Below are 24365 nucleotides of genomic sequence, written 5' to 3'. Positions count from 1 at the left end.
TTAATCCCCTAGTTATACGAAGGCTCTTGTGGCCTTGGGAGTTGTAGATACCTCCAGGCAGCTTCACAATGCAAGGCTGCAGGGTCAGAGAGCTTTGCCTCTTATTAACTTCTGTGGCCCCTCACTGGGGAGCAGTGAAGAATTTGGGTGCTAAGTGCAACCATCCAGATGTCTGCTTCCACACATCTCCTGCCTGCCCTTGGTACTGTGATCTTAACATGGGACTGTTGTATGAGCAGCAGTTAGGTATCAGGATACTAATACTGCGAGGCTAGGAGCATTTGCATTAGGCGTTACTTATTCATAGGGGAAATGATTAAAGGCAAAAGAAGCCTGCCTTGAATTGGCATGCAGGAGATGCATTTCGGACTGCATAGAGATTCTTTCTGCTGGGTTGTCTGTGGGAGAATTATTGGCACATGTTTCATAGATTTTTTCTGTTGAAGAGAAAATAAATGGAAGATTAAGAGATCTGTAAGAAAGAGTTGCAATATAGCTTTGTAGTGTTGGCCCAGACTGCTTGCCTGGCCTTGGGGTTAAGGTTTTGGTTTTCCTGGCAGCCCAGCGTTACAGCAAGGTGTCAGGTGCTTTTGTTGCCCTTCTAGGCCTGGGATCAGATGGGAACAGGGCACTGCTTCCTAAGTGCCTGCCCCAAGAGAAGCACTTGGGGGTCAGTGTTTTGTGGGAGTGACTCAAGCAGAAGTTCTCTAAGGTGAGAGCTCACAGGTTTGATCTCAAAGGGCTTAATAAGAGATCAAATTTTAGCAATGTATTATCTCTTCTGAAGTTTTCTTCCCACCTGTGTTGAATATTTCTCCAACGCCTGTCCTTTGCAGTGGAGGGACACCAAAGATGTCATCCCTCAGCATGGTGGGTTGTGATAGTCCTATGATCATTGGTGCCACTAGCTCTATTTTGGAGTTTTATCATTCAGGCTGCTCTATGTATTTGTTTGTTTTTGTCATTCTTTAGCAGGAATCCTCATTGCTGCAAGCCACAGTAGCTCATAAACAAAAGTGGAGTCCCTGCTGTCTCACCTACCCTCAGCTGACATACCTTATGGGCTTTTTCATTGTAGCTTTGTCTCTGCTCACCAAGCAGGGGACTTGGCAGGTGCTGGGGCTGTGACAAGCTCCAGCAACCTCTCTGTTAATAAAGAAATCAGCTGACCCATGTCAGGAAGCATGGGTAAGAGTTTAGAGACTCTGGAAACTGAGTTCCACAAACAGGCATCCTCTGTAGGTCTTGGTGTTGTCTGAGAGCTTGCTCAGGAACAGAGACAGCGACTGAGAGAGTCCAGCTATGGGGAAAGCAACCTCATGGTGCTTGTGTGTCTGTGATGACACTGTGGGGCCTCAAAGTGATGTTCCAGGGATTTTTTTGGAAAATAATAATAATAATAATAATAAATCCCCTGTAGCTTAAACTAAGGCACCATTGAAGGACTTAAAAGGGTTTGGAATGATAAAACCACAAATAGCACCCTAGTCTTGTGGGAACTCCTTTCCTAGCACTGCTTGTAGAGTGCATCTCCTTTGCTTTAATGAGTTCAATTTCAGTCTACTGCCAGCATGCTTTTCCAAAATTGCCACAGATGAAAGCTAAAACTGCCTGGAATTCTCTTATATCTCTGGCTTGAATAAAGCCCATACTACTTACTGAAGAGGCAGAGATGTTTGAAGAATTGCCATCCGGGATCTGAAATGGCCATCTCAGTGACTACATGGGATCAGAGTTCCTCTCCACCCTGGGGAGGAAGATCCCATGTTGCTGTGACAGACTGCTGTGGCAGTTTGGGACTCCTGCTTTAAAGCGGCAGCTGGTTTCTTGATGGGTGTCTCTTATTTTGACTTGCAGATAATCTGTGCATCAGAATTGAGGCACCTGTGAGTGTTTCATTCATGACAGAAAACAAGATGAGCCTGTGTCCTGGGAACTTTCTAGGTGCAATTAGTGGTTGCAAATACTTAAGTGCAAACCAAAAGCAGTGGGCATCCTTGTGCTTTGTTCTGCCTGATGGACTAGATCACAGGTTGTTTCCTGTGGTTGGGAGCCACAGCTGAGAGTTTCAAGAGAAGTATTTATAAGCTGGGGACTTTATAGCTAAATAACATGCAGTTCAGATGAGATCAGTGCTTACTAGAAAGAAAAAAGCTAAGGAAGAATATGGGTTGAAGATATGATTACAGGCTTACTCAGTTTAAGCAAATAGTGTGTTGTGATGGTTTGGTGTTTTTCACGCTCTGTTTTATCAAAGCTGCTTTTTGAAGCAGTGAAGTTCCGTTAGCCACCCAAAGTGACTGTATCTTTGTGAGAGTCGTTTGAAATGCTATATATAAGCTCTGGTGAAAAAGCAGCCCATCCTTTGAATGGTTTCATTTCTGTGCATGGCAGAAAGGCATCTCCCCACACAGCCCTTGATGCTGTCCGTGGCTGTTCTCCCCAGTAGTTAATGTGCAACCACTGTGTCCACAGAAAGTCTAGATTTAAACAATTATTTCTGTACCTTGACAATGTCATTTTCAAGAGCAGCAAGGGAGGGGCAGGAAAAGGGTGATTTACTTTGTATTGCCTTAAAAAGGCAAACAAACCAACTGTAAGCCACATAGTATAGATCTGACCTTCACCTAAGTCAAACTCTACATAAAATCTGCCATGGATGTGTGGAACAACGTTCCATCATTCTGTTCTTTCCTACTGAACTGTAAAGCAGAAGTAAATTGAACATCTCGGATGATTTAAGGAGTTTGCTTACAAAAATGCTTTGTTCTCACTCCCTTGTTGTGCAGGCTCAGGATCCTGCTGTGATCCATGTGCAGGCGAGCACGGAGCAGAGCGCTGTTACTCCCAGTGTCTGTAATTATTTCTCATGCCATTCCTTCTTCACCTTTCTCAGCAGCCTCACATTTAGAATATTGCTTTGCCTTAAGGAGGTGAACTGGTGAGGGCTCTTCACAGTTTTTTCCCTGTTCTTTTTGAGTTGAGGATCCAGTTAGACATTTGAGTAGTTCATATTCAGTAAATCCTTGGAGTTTTATCACCAGTGTCTTGTTTGTCATCATTACTCACCTGTATTACTAAATGTAGTTCTTCACAGCAAGGATCCATAAACAGGAGTGTGTTTTTACCTTCCTGATTGTTCTGTTGTTTTCTAATAATTAAATGATGCCTGGCATGAAATGTAGGTAATGCCCTGTTCTGCAAAGGAGGCCTTTTTATGACTTCATTTTCTCTCTCTTATTTAGCTAGTTTATAATCAAGGAGAGAACATCCCCCTTACCGTAAATGTGACTGTTCACTTTTGAAGTGTCAATGATGATATGATTCAACAAAGTCAGGGAAAACAAGCAACAAAGAGAGGTGCTGTCTGTATGCTGGCTGCTGGGGGAGCGGCAGGATGAGGAAGGCAAAGAGCTTTGCTCCTTATTAGGCATTGGAGAGAGCTCACCACAGAGCCAAGCAGGAAGCCAGCTTCATTGGTTCCGTTGCTTGCAGAACAGTTTGTTATCAAAAATAAATAGGTTTGTGTTTGACTTTGGGGTGAGGTGTTTTCAAGAAGAGATGAAACAAAGTAGCAATTAATGCAACTGTACATAAAAAAGTGTGTGCCAGCATTACCACATCTTCCAAGAATGGCAAACTCCATTAACTTGCTGGTGGCTTGCTTATGAATTGCCAAGGGCAGCTGATGCTCAACAGTGCTAGGAAGTGAAGGCGACTTCCTGAAATATAACCAAAGCAGCTGTGGGCTTTGATAGTAGCAGGGAAGGGGAGCAGCATGTATGATGTACGAATCCAGTGTCATTTTAATGGTTATCCATGACCAATGACAGATAAGCACTTAGAGCATTTACAAAGAAGATGGTGTTGATGAGTGTCCATGCCTGATGTGGCCAGTTCAGCTGTTCTATTGAAGTCAGTGATGCTGCAAGGTCTTGTGGTGTCAAGAGGTAACCTGCAGGGATCATCAAGCTCAAGGACCTGAAAGACCTTAGAAGCCTCACTGGCATGTGGATTTCCATTACTCTTCTTGGAAAGAAGGCAAGGCCTATGATGGGGTGAATGCTGGTTCCAGTCACTGCTGGCCATTTCCTTTGGGATGGCTGCTGGGTTGCTCTTGGCATTGCAACTATGTTCTGGGTGGAACATCATTCATGTTGGTCAGGCCAAGTGCAGTTTTCACAAGCTAAATGCAGTTCTTTGTCATACAGGAGGTGGGAATTTATGCTTCTGTGTTGACTCTACCTCGTCACTTGTCAGAAGACAAAGAGCTGGAGTAGGGTATACTTGAAGGACAGGGAAACTTTCCTGGTGCTCACACCTGTTGTGAACAAAGACTGAATCTGGAGGTGGAGCAGCTGAGGCTCAGGCACGTGCTTCTTGCTGCACCTCTCAGTGGGATGTCAGCGTTCAGCCACCTGGCAGGGTGCAGACATTTTTTTTGGAGCCTACCTTCTAGTTCAAACATGAAAAACCTTTTGGGAAGCATCATTACCCAGTGTGAAATTACATGGCTGCTTGTGTGCTTCCACTAGGCTGAATTCGGTGTTTTTGCTAGACTGTGTGAGGCAGCGCCGGTCCTTTACAGAGCCTGGCTGAGGAGGTGGCTTTGTGTCTATCCCCTTGTGTTTGCATTGGGAGCAATTAGCCAAGCTTTTGCACCATGACTTCACTTCCAGGACCTCCTTTGTGCCAAGGAAATGGCAGAGGAGCCAGGAGGGCTCTGCACAGGAGCTGCAAAGTCTGGTCTCAGCCTCTGAGGCTCTGTGAGGACATGTCCTTCCTGGGGCGGTCACAGCATGGGGCATCTCCACTAGGCCCAGAAGAGTGGGACGGAACTGAAGAGCAGTGTGCAGGCCCTTTAAGAAGGAGCTGGCAAAAGAAGAGCTCAGTATTTAAATTTAGTGCAGACGAAGAGGGAAAAAAATTCCCTGCAGCATCTGGTTTATATTAGTACTCTCTGCTTCAGTGGAGGATGTGTTTACAGTGAAGCTCTTGTGTGCATAGTGGGACGGGGCAGGGGGGGTTGTCAGTGATGGCTGTTTTCAGGGGACCCTGAGCCCCTGCCATGCCTTGCAGCTCCCCTGCCTCTTTCTGGGCTCCTGAACCAGCTCTGTGCTGCAGTTGGTGCCTGGGTGCATGTGGGGTGTTTAAGCACAGCTGTCTACCAGGGATCTGCAACAGCACTCACTGTGCTGGCTGCTTCCCATCTTGCTCAGCCCAGGAATAGAGGCAAATAGTCCCTTGGTTATGAGTGCATGCAGACGTGTGAGCGGTGGCTGCCTACAGAGGCTGTAAAGCTGCTGATGTGCTTTGATGAGCACTGGTCACTTCTGCCTTGAGCTGAAAGTCCCTGTTCAGCATGGGAGGTGGGGAGAGTTTTAGGATGACTGGGTTTTAGCCGTGGTGAAATTTCTCTTTTCTGTGCTTTCTTTATTGAAGTGTGGTTTGTGGTCTCTCTGTCTCTCAAGAGAACCGTGCTCTTGACAGGAAGCCCAAATGTAGCAGTGTTAGTTGGTGTGCAACGTGTTGAGAGGGAGGAGATGTCTGTATGGGTCTGTGCAACCTGTGTGGATGTTTCCTGCTCTCTCCACCCATAGCCTGCATATCTCACAGAGTGTTGCCTGGGGGCTGGCAGCCCCTCTGGTGGTGTGTTCTGAGTAGGTATGATTGTCAGAATCAGCAGTGAGCACCTGGGCTCCGCTTAGCACTGAGGTTAAAAATTGTAATGCCTTGTTGAAAAAAGCACTGTGAGAGTTCATCGTATTCAAGGGTGAAATAAATGCATATTTTTAGACCTAGAACCATTGAAAAAGTAATATCTAGGCCACAATGATCATTTCAGTGTCTGGTATTTGAAACTCTAGGGAATAGACGCCATATGCATCCAGGCAGAAGGAAGAGGAATGGAAAATTTTGGATTTATGTTGCATGTACAATGTAGATTTTGGTATGGCTGTTCTCTCCAGCTGCTGCTGGACCAAAGCCTGTTGCCACCACCGCAAGACCGAGATTAAAGCTCATAGCAGAAATAAACTGTTCCCCCAGCTATTTTTGCAATTTCCCTCATTCAAGAAATAACAAAAGTGGTCTCCACCTCCCCTTTTCCCTCCTCCTATTTCAGGACAAGTCAGCAGCCGTTTCCCTTTTGCATTTTTCATAATCTTTTCTCTTGATTATTTACCTTTGCTGCTGTTTTATCTTTGTATAACTCCAATCGAATCAATGCTCATCAGCCACCAGTCACCTATTATAGCTAAAAGCATCTCTCTGCGGGTGAGTCAGAAGTTAAGCCCTGCCTCTCTGCCATCCTCTCCCAGCTACTTCTGCCTTTCATTTCTTCCCAATGGTGGCCTGCTGGCAGGGTGTAGAAAATACCTTCATTGCTGAGCCACGTGCTGGTGGCAAAACCGTGCCCCTTTCTCATGATGATGGTTTGGGAAAAACTCTAGAAGTGTTCTCAGCCAGTTTGATTTGAGGCACTGATCCTCCCTCCCCATGTGGTTACTGCAAATGGCCTGTTCGTGAAATGCTAGGGAGATGTTCTTTGACCAAAAATGTCTCTATATGCAATTGCAGAATTACAGCTTTTTAGTGAGAAGTGTTTTCCATGGGGGTGAAAAGTCATAAAAGTCAAAAAGGTTTTTGTTTGTTTGTTTCCAGAAGCCAGGTTCTGGAAATCCCAAATATTTTGGCCAGTTTCCTTGCCCTACTGTAAAATACATCCAGGTGTGCAGCTAAGTTCAGGTGTACTTGTGGAGTGGGTTCCAAGTCTCCCACAAAGTACAGTTGCCAGACCTGTGTTATATATCATCATCCCTGGTGGAAGAATCCTCAAAGCAAGAGGATTAGTGTAGTGAAAGATAGTGGGAGCACAATGTGCCGAAGCTAACTGCTGCCAAAGCAACAAGCTCACGAGAAGATATTCCTCTTACCTGCACCCTTCCTGAAAACAGGCCTTTTTCTGTACAGCAGGAAAAATGTCTCTGGTTCACTCTAGCCAATAGCTCAGATTATCAGAGCTGCGCTGAAATTGGGTGGTGGCACTATTTAGTTGGAACATAGTGAGGAATGTAGTTAGAGATGAAGCGGAGCTACAGAAAGGAAGAAACAATCCTATTGATTTCAAGGTGATACAGAAGTGCTTAACTAAGTTCACTTTAACTTGTGGTTCTGAGAAGGGTTTTACTGAATGCATTAGATTTCTCATCTTCCTATCCTTCTCTCTTTCCCTAGTAATATTTGCCTTAATGCGTAGCACCTTGAGAGATTCAGCATGGCTATTAGGAATCATCTTAAAACTCTTCTAGCCGAGGCTGATTAAAAATAGTTAAGACTTGATCTCTGAGGCTCATTCATTTTTCTTGCTGACAATACATGATTTTTCTTGGAGGAACTCTCTTCTCTTGCAGTGTTCTGCCCCCCTGAAAACTCCTCCTTAGAGTAAGAAAATGTGATTTATGTTTTTTTTCATCCCTTAACCTGGAGTACAGAACTTTATAAACTGCTAGCAGTGGGTATGAAATATACCCACTGCGATGCCTCCTCCTCTGGCCTGATGAAGAATGCACCTTTTGTATCCACGGCCTTTCCTATAAATGGCAAGGCTCTGGGTATGTGTGGCGCACAGGGAAGAAAAATGTGCTCTGGCATTCAGCATCCAGTTTACATCATCTGTCTGCTCTTATGGTGAGCTCCTTGCCCTCATCTCCTAGAAGAGAGCAAATGCAGGAATGTGAATGTGTTGTGGTTAGGGCGTAAATCAATCCCCATCCCCTGCCACCAGCACTGCTGCTGATCTGGCCTGCAGGGTGCTGGGCCCAGCTTCCTGAGTTAGTGCCTAGAGTACAGCAGGCACCACTATGGCGTTTGGGCTTGCATGCTCCATGAGGCAACTGAGGCTCAGGGTCTGATGTTTGTAAAAGAGGACTGGGGCTGACGACACCCCAAGTCCTCACAGGTTTATGGGATCTCTGTTTGCTGGAGTAGGCCTTGTTTCCTTCCCCCTCCCGTGCTGTTTGAGGCCTCTGACACTTTGAGGTGGAAAAGGAGACGTGGCAAATGGTTCCTGAGGGGCTAAACTGGCAGGTAGCTGTGTTTGGCTTCCAGTTCTTCCAGCAGTGTATTTTCTCCTGTGTTCCCATAGGTTTTCCTGTCATCAGGACAGTGAAAATCAGATTGCCAGGTTTAAAAAGATAGATCTAATTCTTCCTGTTAGTGAAGTGTTGTGCCTGTTAGCATTTAAACAACTCCTGGATCCTTTGGGCTGGGCTGGAGTCCCCATGTTTGTTGTTCTGTCCTTGCCCTGAAGAGCAGGGCCTGGTTCAACCCATGGTGTCAGTGGAAACATTCTCCTTGGTAGCCCTTGTGCCAGATGCTGGAGGTTTGTTTTGTGCTTCCCAGATCTCACCTAGGACTGCTGCTGAAATGGTCAGTGCAGTTTCCTGCTGTATGAGTCTTTAAGCATCACTTCCTTTTCACCTTTTTTATAAAAGTTTCGAGGGGAAAAGAAAAAAAGAAAAGACTGTAAAACCATAGCAGAAACTGGAAGAATGATGATGTCTGGTTTTCTAATAGCGCACAGCTACTGTGATACTGCGAAACAATAATGTGTTTGTTAATGGTTCAGCTTGAATAAAACATCAAAGGATAAAAAGAAAAAACAACATCCTTCAATGGTTCTCCTTCCCTTTTAATCCTTGATATCAATTCAACATCTGATTTCTTTTTAAAGAGATATTTCTTCTTTGATAAACTACACAAACAGCTTTGAGAATAGAATAATTGAAGACAGAATTTATTTATTTATTTATTTTTAAAAAAAGAGATTTTGGTGATCAGTTCAAGAAAACTAAGAGAGTTCATCCCCTTAAAGCCAGGTCATCTCCTGCTTTGCTCCCCAGCCTGGAGTCATGGTGGCTGTAGGGAAGGCAAAGGAGCATGAGACTGAGCACAGAGCATCCTGAGAGGAGGTGGAGAACAAATGCTGTGCTGGCCTCAGCCAGGTATTGTGCTGGGGAAGCCAGCCCTGCCTCCATCTCTTAATACAGTTGCTGCTGTCTCAGGATGTCTGAAACACTGAACCACAGCAGCCTGGAACAAAGCTCCTGCTGTAATTATTCCCCTATCATGGTTTTTAATCTTCCGCTTCCTTTTTTTCATGCTCCTGCTTTAAGCTCTCCATCCTGGTCTGAGCACACACGCTGAGAAGACCTGGCCTGACCTCCCCTGCCTCTTTGCTCCACTGCAGCTCTGATCCTGGTTCTTGTCCCTGCTGTGTATTCTGGTACAGCTCCTGCTTCACACAGGGCAGCCTGACTTCCCCCAGTGCTTTTTGTGGTCTCCTGGCTCAGGTACCCAGGCACCTCTATACCAGTTTGTATGGTGATGTCCATGTGTACCCGCATGGGCTCAGTCTGAAAGCACACCACAGTGCAGCCAGGGTCTGTGTGCTGGGTGAGGATACAAGATCTCAGTGCCTGTAGTGTGTACAGGGGTAAGGTGGTAGAAACTTGTGCTGTCACGCAGGAGCCCTAGGGCCCATGAAGAGGTGAACTAAGTAGACCACTCCTTGCCCTGTGATACTCACTGAGGAGCAGCTTGCTACTCAGTGCTAGTGTAGACAGTTTAAATCCTGTTTTATCCATGCTCTTAGATGACACATTCATGCCTCAACAGGGAATGTGTCTTAAATCTGACCACCCACAGTAGCTTTAGTGCTTTTGGTATCCAATTAAGAATAAGTCACAGTGCAATTCTAATTTGAATATGACCATTACCTTAATATATACCTCTCCTCAGAATGTAGAGTATGCAGGTGCTCATATATTTAGACTTGTCTTGTTCTTGGCTGTTTGTGACTTAAATACATGGCACAGACAAACACTCTAGAACCTACGGCTGTGCAAACGCGTGCAACTCCCACCTAGGAGTTGCAGCCTGTGAGGAAATGTGCCTGAGGTTGGCTCCCAGTAGTTTAGTGAGGTTTGGATCATCCTCACAGTGCTTGTGTGTGAGCAGCTGGAGGCCTGTGGGTTGAGTGAGCCCCAGTAAGGACTCATTTCTTGTGCATGAGAAGGTGTGGGAATCAGCACCATTCTTGATTCCTAGAGGCAACAGCTGTAAGAAGTGTCAGTTGCTGCCGCTTTGTGGGTGCAAATGAAAGAGCTGAGAGGAGCTGTTCTTCCTGTTCACAGTCTATTGGTGTTAAAATTGCCCCTTGTTCTGTTCCTCAGGGGTGGAAAGTGGGGATTCCAGCTCAGAATCCTCAGAGCTCAGTTTTACATTTTTCTTTTTAAAAGACATTTAAAGCTCAGGGAGATGGAGATGAGACTTTTTTTTTTTTTTTTTGGAAGTATCTTTATGTAAATACCCAAAATCTAATCTACACCCAGATCAGTTAAAACCTTTCATACAATAATAGCTGTGACATTCCCTTCTCTGGCCTGACATTTCATTTCCCTCCAGAAAGGCTGATGGATCTCCATTAAAACTCCCACATGGGCTTGCAGTTATAGTATGTCTAAATAGCTGCAGCATCCTTATCCCAACCTCGATGAAGCAATCCAGTCGCACTCACACTCATCCACAAAGATGCAGCAGATAATTTTCATAACCCATTACTTACAGTCATGTTCTTCACTTCGTATCTCTCCTGTAGCTTATCTTTCTTCACCTCAATAAACTTGAGGTGCCTGTCTTTGCTTTCTAGACTCTGTGTTGCCTCTCACATTCTCAGTTGTCTGTGCTGGGGGCTCTCACATCTATCAGCCTGGTACCAGTTACTGTCTGCTGTAGCCTGCTCATTATGCCTTCTAGCAAATATGTTATTGGTCTTGTTTTCCTTGCCTCCCTCTGGGGAGGAACCTGCTATGAACAGCCACAGTTTTGCAGTTTTGTTGTCTCCCTTCCAGGTAGGCTGCCAGCGCCAATGGCATGGACCAAATGAGAGCAAATTGCAGTGTGGCACGAGGTTGTAGCTTTCAAGCAAGGTGGAAGTATCAAAACATAACCACTGAGGGGAACCCAGTCCCAAGGTCTTCCATAGGAACCTGCTGTTCAGATGCAGTTACGTGGCTTGTGATTATAGATGCATGAATTATTTGCGGCTCTTTTCACAGAAGGGTGGTTGGAAATGCTGTAATTTAGCTCACTGTCTTCTTTGGATTAAATCTCTTTTGCCATGATCCTGGCAAAGAGCTTGACGAGCGGTAGGTTGTGGGCATGCTGAGCCCTCTGTCAAGCACCCCAGCTGACATCCCATGCTGAGTTGTGCTGCATCCTCTCTTGTATCTAAGTCTTCTACAGAAAGTGCTCTGGAGCACAGAACAGCTTATCACTATGAGTCTTTGTATCCTCGAGCACAGGAAGGTGTCTGCCCATGGTAGTATGAATGCCTCAGAGTTGTCTCACTGGAAATTATGTGTGTTTCTTTAGCCAGGATGCTCACCACCACCAGTTAGAAAACCAGATAGTTTCAAGTCTCTTCTTCCCTCCAGTGCAGCAGTCACCAACAACAGACCAAAAACCATCTGCTTGTGCTAATTTTGCAGCATCTGTACAGAGCAATGGGCAAATACATTAAGTTGTTTCAATTATCCCAACTGTTTACTTAGTTCCATATTTAGAAAGTCTGGATAGATGAAGCTGTAAATTCCTCTTCCTGCTTTCCCTTTCATCAGCAAAGTAAACAGCCAAAGAAGAGCCTTGGAAAAGGGAACACCTGGGAGCCCTCCCACCAAGCAACTGCTTCAGACAGCAGTGGGCCGGCTGGCAGTGAGGGGCACTCCCACTGTCTGAGCCTGGGCTGCACAAGGCCTTCCTAAAGCCCCAAGTCAGAGATTGCTATAAGCCAGTGTACACAAGGGCTGCCCTGGAGAGGGATGCCTCTTCATGCTGACAGCATGTTTCCCCACAGCAGAGGTGTGAAGCAAGCCCTGTCAGCTCTTTTCTTTTGGTTGACAGTGCAGTTTTCAGCCAGATCAGCTCCCTGCACTGCTGGCTTTTTGGGCTTCATAGAAACTAAATATAACCCTTTTCCCCCAGCCTGTCCCTGACACAGCCTGAGTGACACCCCGCACTGAAATCAATGTAGGGCCAGAGTGAAGTACCTGAGAAACTTTGTGTGGTGAGATTTATAGTGCAGGCCTGCCACTGGGGTGTAAAACTGATTGTGCGTGTGTTTATCCCAGTGTTCTGGCCCAGCTCCGTGCCGGGTGGCTGCAGTTCAGCCTCCCAAGGCTGAACAACCTTGTTTGCTGCCACTTTCCAGTCCATAAATAGTTGCATCCCAGTACTCAGTAAAATGATTTCTTTCAGTATATCCTCCAAATGCTATAAAGGATTTGGGAAGCTCAGCATATAAAGTGCAGAGACCAGCTCTGTTTAATTTTTATTATGGAAGAACTTAAAGCAAGTTGACATTTATGAGCTGATTTCTTAGGAGACAGAAGAACATAATGAAGAGACTTGCTAGTCTGAGCTTCATCTTAAACTGTAAAAGACCATACTTCTGGCTAGTTGATCTTGCTGTGCTGGTTTTTGCATGTCTGAAGAATTCTTGTAACTTCCTAGGTATTCATGCTCCCTGGTAACTCTGGGATAAAGAGTGCTTGTGCTTTACTGCTCCGAAATGCCAGCTGAGTCATTGATTTAATGTCCAGGAGCTTTCAAATGGTAGAAACAAATGCCTGAAATGGTGCGGCTCCGTAGCAGTAGTGGAGTTAAAGGCTCTGGAGGAACAAATGTAGAGAAGAACAAATATTTACCCTGTGATGGAAGGGAAGTGCACTGGATTGAGATCTCTGCCCTCATCACTTTAGCCTGTTCTTAGCTAATAAAAGGATCGCTCTGACTCCAGGGCAGTTAATACCATGCCAGAGGAAAACCAGCATGGAAGGTGCTCTGTTTGTGTTTTGTTAGTTTGGTTTTTTCCTCCTTTCTTCCATGGGAGGGAAGAAAGACTCTGAGCTCTGCGTTTCCCTGAGCATAAATGAAAAACTCCCACTCTGTTTCCTTAAGCTTCTTGTAAGTGATTTGCTGATTCACTGCCATTGTCCAAAAGGATGGATTGAATGTCATTAGGTTTTTGTTTTCCCTTCACTCCTGTTCCTAGGTATTTTGGACAAGGAGGGATTTGGTGGTGAGCATTATGTTCCCTGTGGAATCTAGCCTGGCTCATGTGGTTGCAGTCAGGACTGGGCTCTTCCTGCCCTAGCGTTGTTCTCATCCCAAGCTGCAAAGCTGGGTTTTAGGAAACTGCTTAAGCGTGTGAGCTTCGAAGCAGTGACTGAGCTCTGTACTTCCAAGTTCAGGGACTGTTCCCTGGAGTTGGGAGGTGCAAGCAGTTCCTGTGGCAGTCACTGAATGGTGCTTCAGGTGCTAGTAATGTGCTGTACAATGTAATGACACCTCCCCTTTTCAGTACATAGTACTTCAGGAGCAGTGTGAGCTGCATTTCATCTTTCAGCCACGCTTGGAACTCAACAGCTGCAATTAGACCAGAAGTGGTCATTACCCCTGATGCATGTGGTACTAAACTCCTTTTGTGGACGTGGTGAAATAAGGCTGAGTTTCTGTAAGGATATTTTTCTGAATGCTCTTCTTTTTTTTTTCCCCTAAGAAAATGGGCTAACCCCGTTGGAAAGTAAAGTTCTCAGTTGTGCAGCATTAGTCTCATTTACCATCTGATCTGTAATTCTGTAGGTCAGCTTCTGGCAGTGGAACCCTTCAACACAAACCAAGCTCTTTAAATCACCTGAATAATGGACTCAGAGGTCATGCTGAAAGGATTTATCAAATGCCACTCTTCTTTCAGGAGTTTTGGCATTAAATGCAGAGCAATGTGAAGAGAAGCCAAGTCTATGTTTGAGGTTGGAAGCTGAAATTAGATAGTATGGCCTAAAAAGATTCAGATTTGAACAAGAAGTCCTCTGGGAGCTCCCTGGAGTTGCAATGAGGTTTGTGTAGACCATCTCCAGTCTCTAGAGCTTCTCTGCTGGAAGATCACAGGCAGTGGTTCTGGTGTGCATAAAGCCGTGGGGAGACCACCAGCGGTTCTTTAGGTGTGAAAGAGTGGCTGAGAGAGAGAAACACCAGAAGCACCACGAGGGAGAAACTGTGTGAGGCTCTGGGATTAGTTTTAGTGATGGATTGGTGCTGAGCAGAGGGGAACTTAGGCTGGGAAGTTGGGATTTGTTTCCTGGCCCCTCAATCCAAACACTTCCCATTAATGAGCTCTCTCACCAGTCTGGTTGAGGAGAAGGAAATAGAGATTGGGGTACTGGGGGTTAGGATCTTCTTCCTTGATATGGTGTTTTCAGCTCACAGGCTACCAGGGTGGAAGGAAGCCCATTGTAGAGCAGCTGGAACTGCTTAGTAGTAATTCCAGGGCTTAAAGAAACCTTGTGTGCAGCAGTTTTCTGCCTGCTCTTAAAAAACTGTTAGTCGTTATTGGGTGAGTGCCTCAATCCTTGTTCCAGACAATTTCATTCAAATAAAATCCCTTGCAGCATGTAGAATGCATTGCGAGGACAAGCAGCTTTGTCTGAGTAACACTGTCCTGTATGGTGCCATGTTGGGCAGGCCCTGCAGTGACACAGCAGACCAGGCAGCAAACACTGCTGCGGCTGTGCCTGCAGAAGCCCAGGTGTGCTCGTCTGGATGTGGGCAATCAGAGGAAAAGCACTTGCAGCTGTTTGAAATGACTTTGTTTTCCAGCTGTTCATGATGTATTGTGTGAGTATCCTGCTTTCCTTTCTAGTTGTCCAAAAGGGAATCTTCCTGTAATTTCCCTTGCAACACTAGAGGAAAGCCTGGACCTGTACTTGCAGCTTACAGCCTGTTCAAGCCCTTGCTTTGCAGGTACACATGCAGTAGTGTAGAAACACTCTCCTTGGCCTCTGTGTGCCAGGAGCACCATCCCCTCCTTCACAGGAGCCAGAGCTTTGTGGGCACATTGCAACAGCAGAGCTGGTTTGAAATTCTTGACTAAATCTCACCCCCCAGCTTAAGCACAAGAAAAGAGGATCTCATGGTGGCTGAGCTCTGCCTCCCTTGGACAGTGGTCCTGGCTTGCCAGTGAAGCAGTGTTCCAGCAAATTCTTTCTTTGGTTGCTTAAGCCAAACCTCATTGCTGTCAGAGGGGAGGCAAGCAGCACTCACTGCTTAAGATCAATTATAGCTTTTCTGGGGCTGCTCTTAAAATTCAGCAGGCTCTTGGTTGTGTTGGGAAGTTTATACTCATCCATGGACTGTGTGGAAGAGGGATTTAGCATGGAGAGAAGTGAAGAGCATCTGGAAAGGTCAGATAAAGCTGGAATGTCACTGTCACAGCCACACAGAGATAAAGCTGCCCGTTTATTATTTCTTTTACTGTCATCTATGTGGTTGTGGTGGCTTTGACATTTACATTGCTAAAATTGCTTTGAGGATGAAGTGCCTTATGGCTGTTTTCTTGCAGCAAAGAGCTCACTAGAGCTACTTTCAGCTCTGAACTTAAAATACTGACTTGCTGTCTTGCTTCCCCAAGTTCCAGGAACACTGTATGAAACACTCAGGTACCAGAAAGGTACAAATCATAGCTATAGCTGGGAGCAAGGGAAGGCAGACAGCAGCAATGGCAAATGTATGCACACATGCTTCTTCCTTGGGCATTCATTCATTGTGAGCACTGAGCAAGAAACAGACCTTCAAGGGGATCTGCTGTGTCCAATCTATGGAAAGATCCAGGGGCCAAGAAACACAGCTCTGTCTGCACCTCTGCTAAGGTTACCATAGAAAATGTATGGTGTGAGATTCACGTGAAGAGAATCTACATGGCAGCATCTTCTCATGCTGTTACTTGGTGAAAGTAGTTCTCCACTTATGTGAGATTTTCTTAAGTCACAAGGTTAACAGAGTATTTGTTTTCTCTTCCTCGGGACAGAGAGCCAGAGGTAAGAGTAAAGATCATTCCAAGCTTTTACACATGCAGACAACGAGGAAAAAATGTCTGCTGCTTACAGCAGTGGTGTGACTTCGAAGCAGTGGTATGACCGTGGCTCCAGAAGCAATGCCTGTGCTCGGCACGGCAGTTCTGCCCTTGCTCTTGGGGATAGGCAGCACAGGGGCTCAGCAGCACAACTGCTGCCACTGTGACTAAGGGTGTGGGGAGGAGGGGATCTGGTGCTTGGAGATGGATGGGGCGAGTGGGTGGTTTCAGTAAGTTTCCCAGAATAACAAAAAGGATCCTGTGCAGCTGCATGAAGCCAAGTCAGTATAAATGACTCCAACCAAGACTGCCAGGATTGCAAGACTCAGCGGACAACAGAAATTTCAGCTCTTCCTTCTCCTACTCCCAACCTCTCCCAACTTTTCTAGCATATTTTTCAGCCTTCTTTCAGTTGTCTGTCACATTTCCTTCCAATTTACTACTTGGAAATATTTTATTCCTTGGCAGTGTGTGCAGCAGATGCAATGTAAAGCAGCTTTCTGATTACTGTTTTGACAGATGTTGTTGCGGGTTGGTTTGCAAGGAGTACTCTCTGTGAATCCCATAGCTATAAACTCCCATTCTTATTAAAAGCATTAATAATCTGCCTTGCTTGTAAAATGGCCTAATGCATCCACACAGAGCTGCTGTTTCCATATATTGTTGTACTGTTTGTGGTATTGTGGAGTTTACATATGACCTGAAGGTACCACATGAAATGGTGCAGGTGGCTCCAGCAGTATAGTCAGGGGGCTGGCTCTCACCTGAACTTTTCCACCAAGGTTCAGGGGACTCTTGCACCGATAAAAGTCATCTTAGTTGCGTGGTCATCATGCCAAACTTTATAATAATGCGAAGTTTAGAAGATCTGTGGTTTGGTTTTAACGTGTTCCTTGGCAACATTGACCCTGTCACCCCTTTCTTCACAATGTGCAAGAAGAGGCCCAGTTATGTTGTGTTTATCTGCAATTTAGAGCAGAGCTTTCTGATCTGCTTTAGGCTGATAGACAAGAAAACTGAAATGTTTTCAGTGATGTCATACAAGAAATAAAAGTGCAGTCTGGTGGCCTGTGAAATAGATCTTTGACTTCCTCCTTGCTTCAACACGGATTTGTATTGTAAGCTAGGACCAGTCACTAGCTGTTGGTATCTTCCTCTTTCTACTTTCACAAATGAGGGGGAGGTGTATGGGCATCCATGACTTTCCTGACATAAGTTGCTCTCGTATTTTGATACTGTATTTGGTAGGGTGTATGAGAGATTGGTAATCACAGCCTGAACCTCTGATTAATCAGCTGAGGCAAGTATGGGGTCAGCTGTGGGAGCACAGGTGAGAGTGATGTAGCTGTGCTCCTGGAAGGGGTGGAGCTTGACTCCATCCCTTCTGAGACCTCATTTAAGGGCTGACTCCCACTGAGGCAGCATCTCTTGGAGATTGCTCTCCAGTGAGGACTGCTCCAGCTTCTTCAGCCAAGGCACCACCACCACTGGTGAGTTTTCCTTTACTTATTCCTTCTGTACATTTGCTACCATCTGTATATTAATAACCAATACAGTAGGGTGTTTGAAAACATCTATGCTCTCATTTACTCTGGGAGAGTAAAGGAGCCTGGCTGCAAAAATGAGGCAAGTAAATGAGCCTCTTTAACATAAGACAGCACAGGTAGTAGAATGAAGAAAGTAGTGCCGAAAGGATGTACTTCAGGATGCAGTCTGTTCACAAGTAAAGCCACTCTTGTTCTGATAACAGAGAACAACAACAAACCACGCTTCTGTTTCTCAGGGGAACAACAATAAAAAGCAATAAAGTGTACTTAATAGCTTACACTTTTTTGAAACTTCCAAATCTGGAAGGAAACTTCCAAATCTGGAAGGAAACCAGACCATCTTGAAAATGGAGATCCCAGACTTTCACAATACATGTTACCCATCCAAAGAGCTGTTGCCATGAAAATATTTACAGCTGCACTGTTTTCCTGCTCTGTCCCAGAGCCCCAGCAGAGAGCAAGGCCAGAGCACAACAATGTAAAGCCCAGCAGCTGTTAAGCCATGCTTCTTCCTAGGAAAGATTCTGCTCTACACTGTTAGCAGTGCTGTAAGCATGAATGCAAGCAGGTTAACACAGGAAGCCCAGCCTCTAGAAAAATAAAAAAAGCCTTGATGGTCTTTGCCATTTGGGATGATCTTTCTTTTGAATTCCAGCACACGGTGTAAGCAGTGGTGAAGCATTCCTGAATTTCTGGCATGCTGTACTTCAGTGTCAGCAGGGTCCTTCCTGCTTCAGTTGTGCAACAGCCTAAGATGGCATGAGTGCTGTGGTCTGCTCTACCCTCCATTTTTGCCCAGTTTCCTCTTGCAAAGTCTTGCCAGACTCTGTTCCATACACTAGCTCAGCAGGAGACTTGGCATACTGGGAAAAGCAAGCAGTTCTTCACTGGGTCAGTGAGTTGAGTTGGCACTGGGAGCACGTCTTAAGAGAGAGAGGGAAGACCTTTTCTGTGGTAGAACTGAGCTTTTGGAGCTGCTTAAGTTTTGAGTTACCTCACCCTCCTATTTAAGGAGTGATTGAAGGGTTATTCGTCTGTACAAAGGAAAAGGTTTGCTTGGTGTCCTGTTCAAATACTGTGAAGCTCATTCATTAGTGCTTAGACAAACTTCTCTGCCTATAAAGAATCAGTTGGTGCCTTTTACTCTTCAAACCATTCTTTTGTTTCAAACTCCTGCATCTCCAATTTGGGCTCTTTCATTCCTCTGGTTGAGGCTTTGTCACACTGAGAGTGTTTTATATTTGACCGCCCAATGATAGCACTAGCTTTTTTCTTTCAGACTTGCTTTTGATCTTTTAAGATAACTTCTATTCTCATGTCACTTACAAATTTAAACCCAGGCTTGGATCTCATAACTGACGAGCTGGTCTTGTCCCTGGGCAGTGTCCGTGTACCCATTGCTCAGAACAAATGCTGACAGAGCACGCCCACAGAAAATGTGTGTTGTCATCACTTGTGGCAAAGTTCATTTCTCTCGTATGACAGATCCTCTTATTTTGACCACTTGAGGTCAGAAGGCGTTTCCCAAAAGGGTGTTATCTGGCCTGAAAGCCACTGACTGTGTTGTAATTTGGACTTCAGTTCCTGCTCCACTTCAAATACATTACTGCAGTGGTCCTGTGTCATATCACTGATTACGGAGTGGCTATAATCCCTCTGCCAGAGGCAATCAAGCAGTGGGAGTCTGGGACTCTGCTAGGCAGTAGCATAGGTAATGCTTACTGTTAGCCTTTGAAGGATGTGTGCTTCTGTTGAGATGGGTGGTAGTATTGTTGTTCAGAAAGGATTTGCTTCTCATAAGCAGTTGTTGCAGCTGCGGGGGGCATGTGGAACAGGCAGGCAGGAAAGAGGCTCTGCTCAGCAGTGAGTTATGGGAACAGCAGCAGCAGGACTGACACTATTGGGATGTGGTTTGTGTATGTGAGTTCTGTGCCCCTCTGGGGCTGCAGCCTTTGGTATTGGAATAGACTGGAGGCAGTTGGCAGCAGAAAAGAAAAAAAAAAAAATCATTGTTTTTAATGCACCAACCTAGAGACAAAGAAATCTGGAATATTGTTTTCCTTTTTCCTTCATACTTTGTTAACGTGTGTCACCCAACACCACTGGACTCCCTAATAATGTGAGCCTTCAGCATACCTTAAAAGTTTCAAGGTGATGTAAACCAACCACAAAGTTTAGGGGCCCTTCCAGAAGATCAAGCACCCTGGAGCCATGAAGTGACCACATCTGTCAGACTTCTTTTGCTAGAAGAGCACCCTGCAACTCCTTTGGGTATTTGGATACTAACATTTATGCTCAGCAAGATGGAAAAAGATGATAATCTAACTGGTGTTTCATTCTGTATCGTAGTACCCCTGAATTGCTGTTTGGCTTCTGGGAAGATTACTGACTGCTCTTTTTTTTTTTTCTTCTTTCCTGTGTTTTAGACATTTACAGCATGGTGTAATTCTCACCTCCGCAAGGCTGGGACACAGATTGAGAACATAGAGGAAGATTTCAGGGATGGTCTTAAACTCATGTTACTTCTGGAAGTCATTTCAGGTGAGAGAGGTTGTGTGTGGTGCTCTCAAGTGTCCTTAGCATCTCTGTTCTGAAATCTGTCTTCCCCTTTTCTTGTAGAACAGGGATAGCAAAGGCTGTAATGCTGTAGATTTTGCTGGAACAAGAACAGCTGCTTTCTGATTCAGAACAAATTTTTCTCTAACGAATATCTTGTCTCCAGCAGTGACCATGAATGCGCTTTTGGAATGTGTTCCAAGCCTCATGGCCTGTGCAGACTGCCCATTGCATTCCTGCTCTGCCTCTCGGCTTTCCTCCATTTGCCAGGAATGCACAGCCTCTTGTGAAAGCTCAGGCAACATCTCTCGCTCCTTGGCAGAGCTGATGAAGCAGCTCTGGAAAGAGTGTGGGAATGCTGCACTGGCAAATCATACCAAAGCCACATGACAGTGGGAATAGGATGGAAGTTATTGAAAAAGGAAAGTCAGGCCAGTAAATCTTCTGTGTCATTCAGTTTCAGCTGTGACTGAAGTTTTTCCATTCTAGTTTCAATCTGAGCTCAGTGCTCAGGCCTTCAGGAAAAAAAGAAAATATAACAACCAACCAACCAAACCTAATGCAAAACAAAATCCCAGAAAACTATCTGGAATAAAAACAGCGACCAAATTAGGTCAGATTTGTTTTAACTCCCTATCACAAATGTCCTACTATTTGACAGATATCTCCCTGAACAAGGATTTTTTTGTATAAGCAATAATTCCTGTTGATGTACTGATAAAATAAATGCCTTAAAGTACCGTGGGAGGCATCATGAGGGATAAGAGTGTGAAACTGGGGCTGTGTGCTCACAGACTTTCTCCCGATGGCTTTCAGTCAGTAAGAACAACTATATGAGTTGCGTCCCCGAGCTTCTTGGTGTGTTTTGCAGTAAAACTGTTGTGACAGAGGCACTCAGGCTACCTTCCCTCTGCTACCCCTGTTTTCCTAACCTTCTCCATCTCCTGCAAAGATTCTGTCAGTGTGTGTACTCTTGAGAATGTATGGGTATAAGATAATACCTTTGAGTTCTTGCCCGTGCTAGTAGTTTGGAGGGATCAAAGTTCACAGCATTGCTCCTGCAGTGTCTGTGAGAAGCTAGCAGGCAGAGTCCTATTTTTCTGTGCTTATTTTTTTGCATAACTGTTGCTTTCCAGAGGAGGGGCTGCAGCCAGGAAGCTGAGGCAGATGGGCCCTAGTGGCTTCAGTTCTGACTGCTGAGCAGGAAGATAGGGAAGGGGGACATTAATGGAGGATGGTGGATGAGTACAGCAGAGTGGCTGCTAGCACAGTAGATCTCATGCCTCACATGCTTAATATCCTCTCCTCATCTCCCACCCGCTCAGAAGTGTGACCAGCGGGCAAAGGTGTGTGAAAATGCTGTGGGCCTTGGGCTACAGAGCATGCTTCCTACTCTCCTCCTGGAGCCACTTTGCAGCAGCTGGTCCCACTGGTAGCCCCTCTCACCTTTACTTTGGGAAGCAGCAGCACCTAGGGTGCCGCCTGAGGGGAATGAATCCCCTCCTCATGCTTTCCCTGCTGACAGGGCTCTACCTGGATGCTCCTGCCATGGTTCCTGCTGATGGCCAGCCAAATGGGAGAGGCTCCGGATGGCTCTTAGCCCTCTGGTTCAGCTTCTGGCTTTCCCCTCTGCTTTTGGCTCTCTACCTACCTTCCTTTTCCCATGTTTTGGGGAACTGTGGAGCTGCTGGCAGGAATTTGGCAGGTGTGGGATTGCTATGCTACTCCTTTCCTCTCAGCCAGCTTAGCCATGGGCAGAGCAATGACCAGAGGAGCCTTCAGCCACAAGGGCATGGAGCCAGGCTGGCCAGGAGCTGCACAGAGCCAGATGCTCCTCGGCAACGGGTCTGGGGGTACGCGAGGGGGAGCGGTAGCACTGCAGATCATGTCCTGTTGGCTCTGTACTGGGAAGTAACAGGTGGGCCCCACAGAAATTGCCTGGCATGATGCACTTTCATTTTTCACTGCATGTATTTCCTTCCCCTCACAAAGCCATTTTAAAAATACCATGAGACTTGAAAGGGCTGAGCCTGTCTTTACTACTTTAAAAAACAGTTATATGGCCCTTTTGTTTTTTTTTTTCCACCAAGCAGAAGAGAGCACTAACTGAAATCTTTCCTAAAAAAAAATTGCTGTAAACAACATCTAAGCCAACACTTCCTTGTGTTATTTGGCTTTTAACAAACAGCCTTGATCTAGTACACGAGAACTGGAGAATAGAAGTGAGCAGGCCATTTCCATCGTCTGAGCTAGGAGAGGTACTGAGAAATAGAGCAGTAATGCAAACAGCTGAAAGCAGAACATATTTCTAGCAGGCTTCCGCTTTTAACAGTCTACTTCATTAATACTGCATAGCATGGAACCATATGAAGCTTTGCTCTGGAAATCTAAATTTGTGATAAAGTTCAGGACTGAAGGCAATAGCCATTGGGTTTGGGGACTTTCTAAGTTCACCAAAAATTATTCTAACACAGAAGCTGCTACTGTGCTGTTTCAGAGAGGGTGACTGCAGTTATGCAAACATTACTGGCTTCTCTTGGATCCTGATGAGGTCAGAGGGGAGACTGTGCCCACCCCAGCCCCAGGTGAAGCAAGTTGGTACCCTCCCTTTGTTGGCAATGCACGTTATGCAGCCATAAGGTGAATGGGATCAGCTTGCTGTTCCAGCTGAAACCCAACTTCCTTCATTTTTCTGGTTTGCAGTCACATCAGTTAAAGAAAATAGTTATTTTTTTAGCTGACTCGAACCATTTGTTGACATTTGGCAGCATAAATCAGCTTAAGTCTTCTCTGAAACTACATTTGTAAAAACGACATTGTGAAGCTGTCACAAAAAGTGCTTCCACTTCAATTTACAATGACTGGCATTATCCAGATGGAAAAAGAAAGCAACGCACCATGACGTGTACTTGATGGTCCATTAAAGTGAAGGAGATTTTTTTAATCCTAAGAAGGAGCTAGTACTGTAAATACATCTTTTCACTTAAATCATGTCATTTTGAAAGTGAATCTAGTTTTATCCTTAAGCCTGACACCAGCCTACAGTGATAAAGGATTTTTCTTTTCCAGACTTTTTTGCTTGGGAGGGCATGGCTGTGGTGATAATCTGTTTTTCTCCCTTGTAGTTTCCTCACTCCTTTGTTAGGAAACAAGCCATCCACTTTAATATGACAAAAAAAAAGAGCTCAAAAAATGCTTTTCTTTCTCACCCTTAAGCCTTCAATAAAGCTTTTGAGTCAGCTCACATTGATTTAAATATTCATGCTCAGGATATAGCAGGAGGCGCTTGGAATTGGATCTGAGTCATTACTTGCCTGAACTTGCCCATTTGATCTCTTTTTAATTATTCCATACCTTCTTTTTCAGAATGCAAAACCTTGCATTTTGTTTGTTGTATTCTGGAGCCTTGATCTGAAACCTGAGCTGCTCTGATTTCTGGTTATGTGGGTCACATGTAGGTGCCTCCTGATGTCCTGTCTATATTTCCAGTAGAGATTTCTCTTAGAAGCCCACTTGTATGGGCTTTAATTTGCTTACCCTGACTATTAGGTTAATGTGAGTAAAAGCAGGCCATGGGAACAGTTGCAGGCAACCAATCAGGAAGGGCACAACTTTGCTTAATGCAGCTCTTTTAAATAAAGAAGGTCAGAAAGTGCTTTTCCAAGTTTTCCAGCATAGTTCCAGTAAAGATCCGGTGTGTGCCCTGAGACTCATTCCCTTATCCCAGAGCTATGCTGCTTCCCTCTCTGCCTCATTATAAGCATTTAAAATGCATACTGTTGTGTACAAAAGCATGACAAAGAGCTAGAAATACGCTGAATGCATTTAGTGGAAAGGAATAGAAATGATGGACCTTATAAAGCTGCTCACTGTGGAAGTGATTTTAAGTTCCTAGTAAGTGCATCTGTGACCACTTGGTGCAAAGACTAGAGAGATGTAAGGTCTGTATCCTGACTGGGGAAAAGAAAGCGAGGTATAAGTTCATCCTAGTATTTGACAGCAGGGAATTCTGAGGAAAAGAGATTTGCTTTGTAAATCACATGCTGTAAACACTGGAGATAAGCTGCTCACTTGTCTTCACGAGAAGTTAACTTCCTTTCCAGGCACCATTATCTGTCTTGAATGGTACAGAGGTTAATTTTTCAATGCTGGGCTCAGTGTGGTTTTGAAAGATTTCTACAATTGACATCTCTGACACAAACTCACAGTAGAAGGGATTTAGTGTTGACAAGTCCTCAGTTATGAAATAATCTGGCGTCTGCTTCTACTTGGAGGTACATAGCAGTAAGTGT

General features: G+C 45.1%; 1 protein-coding gene across 5 annotated transcripts in view; it reads left to right on the top strand.

Annotated features, from left to right (window-relative positions):
- ACTN1 (actinin alpha 1) overlaps positions 1-24365 on the top strand; it is an 81051-nt gene that overhangs the window by 15555 nt on the left and 41131 nt on the right. For all 5 annotated transcript variants that reach the window (XM_072337149.1, XM_072337147.1, XM_072337148.1 and 2 more), the window contains exon 2: positions 19944-20058. In XM_072337149.1, coding sequence (XP_072193250.1) covers positions 19944-20058 — 115 coding nt within the window. The remainder of the gene's footprint in view (positions 1-19943; positions 20059-24365) is intronic.

Source organism: Excalfactoria chinensis, chromosome 5 (genome assembly GCF_039878825.1).
Source record: "Excalfactoria chinensis isolate bCotChi1 chromosome 5, bCotChi1.hap2, whole genome shotgun sequence".
Classification (NCBI taxonomy): Eukaryota; Metazoa; Chordata; class Aves; order Galliformes; family Phasianidae; genus Excalfactoria; species Excalfactoria chinensis.
The sequence above is the reverse complement of the archived record's forward strand: the minus strand, read 5'-3'. Positions and strand labels throughout refer to the sequence as shown.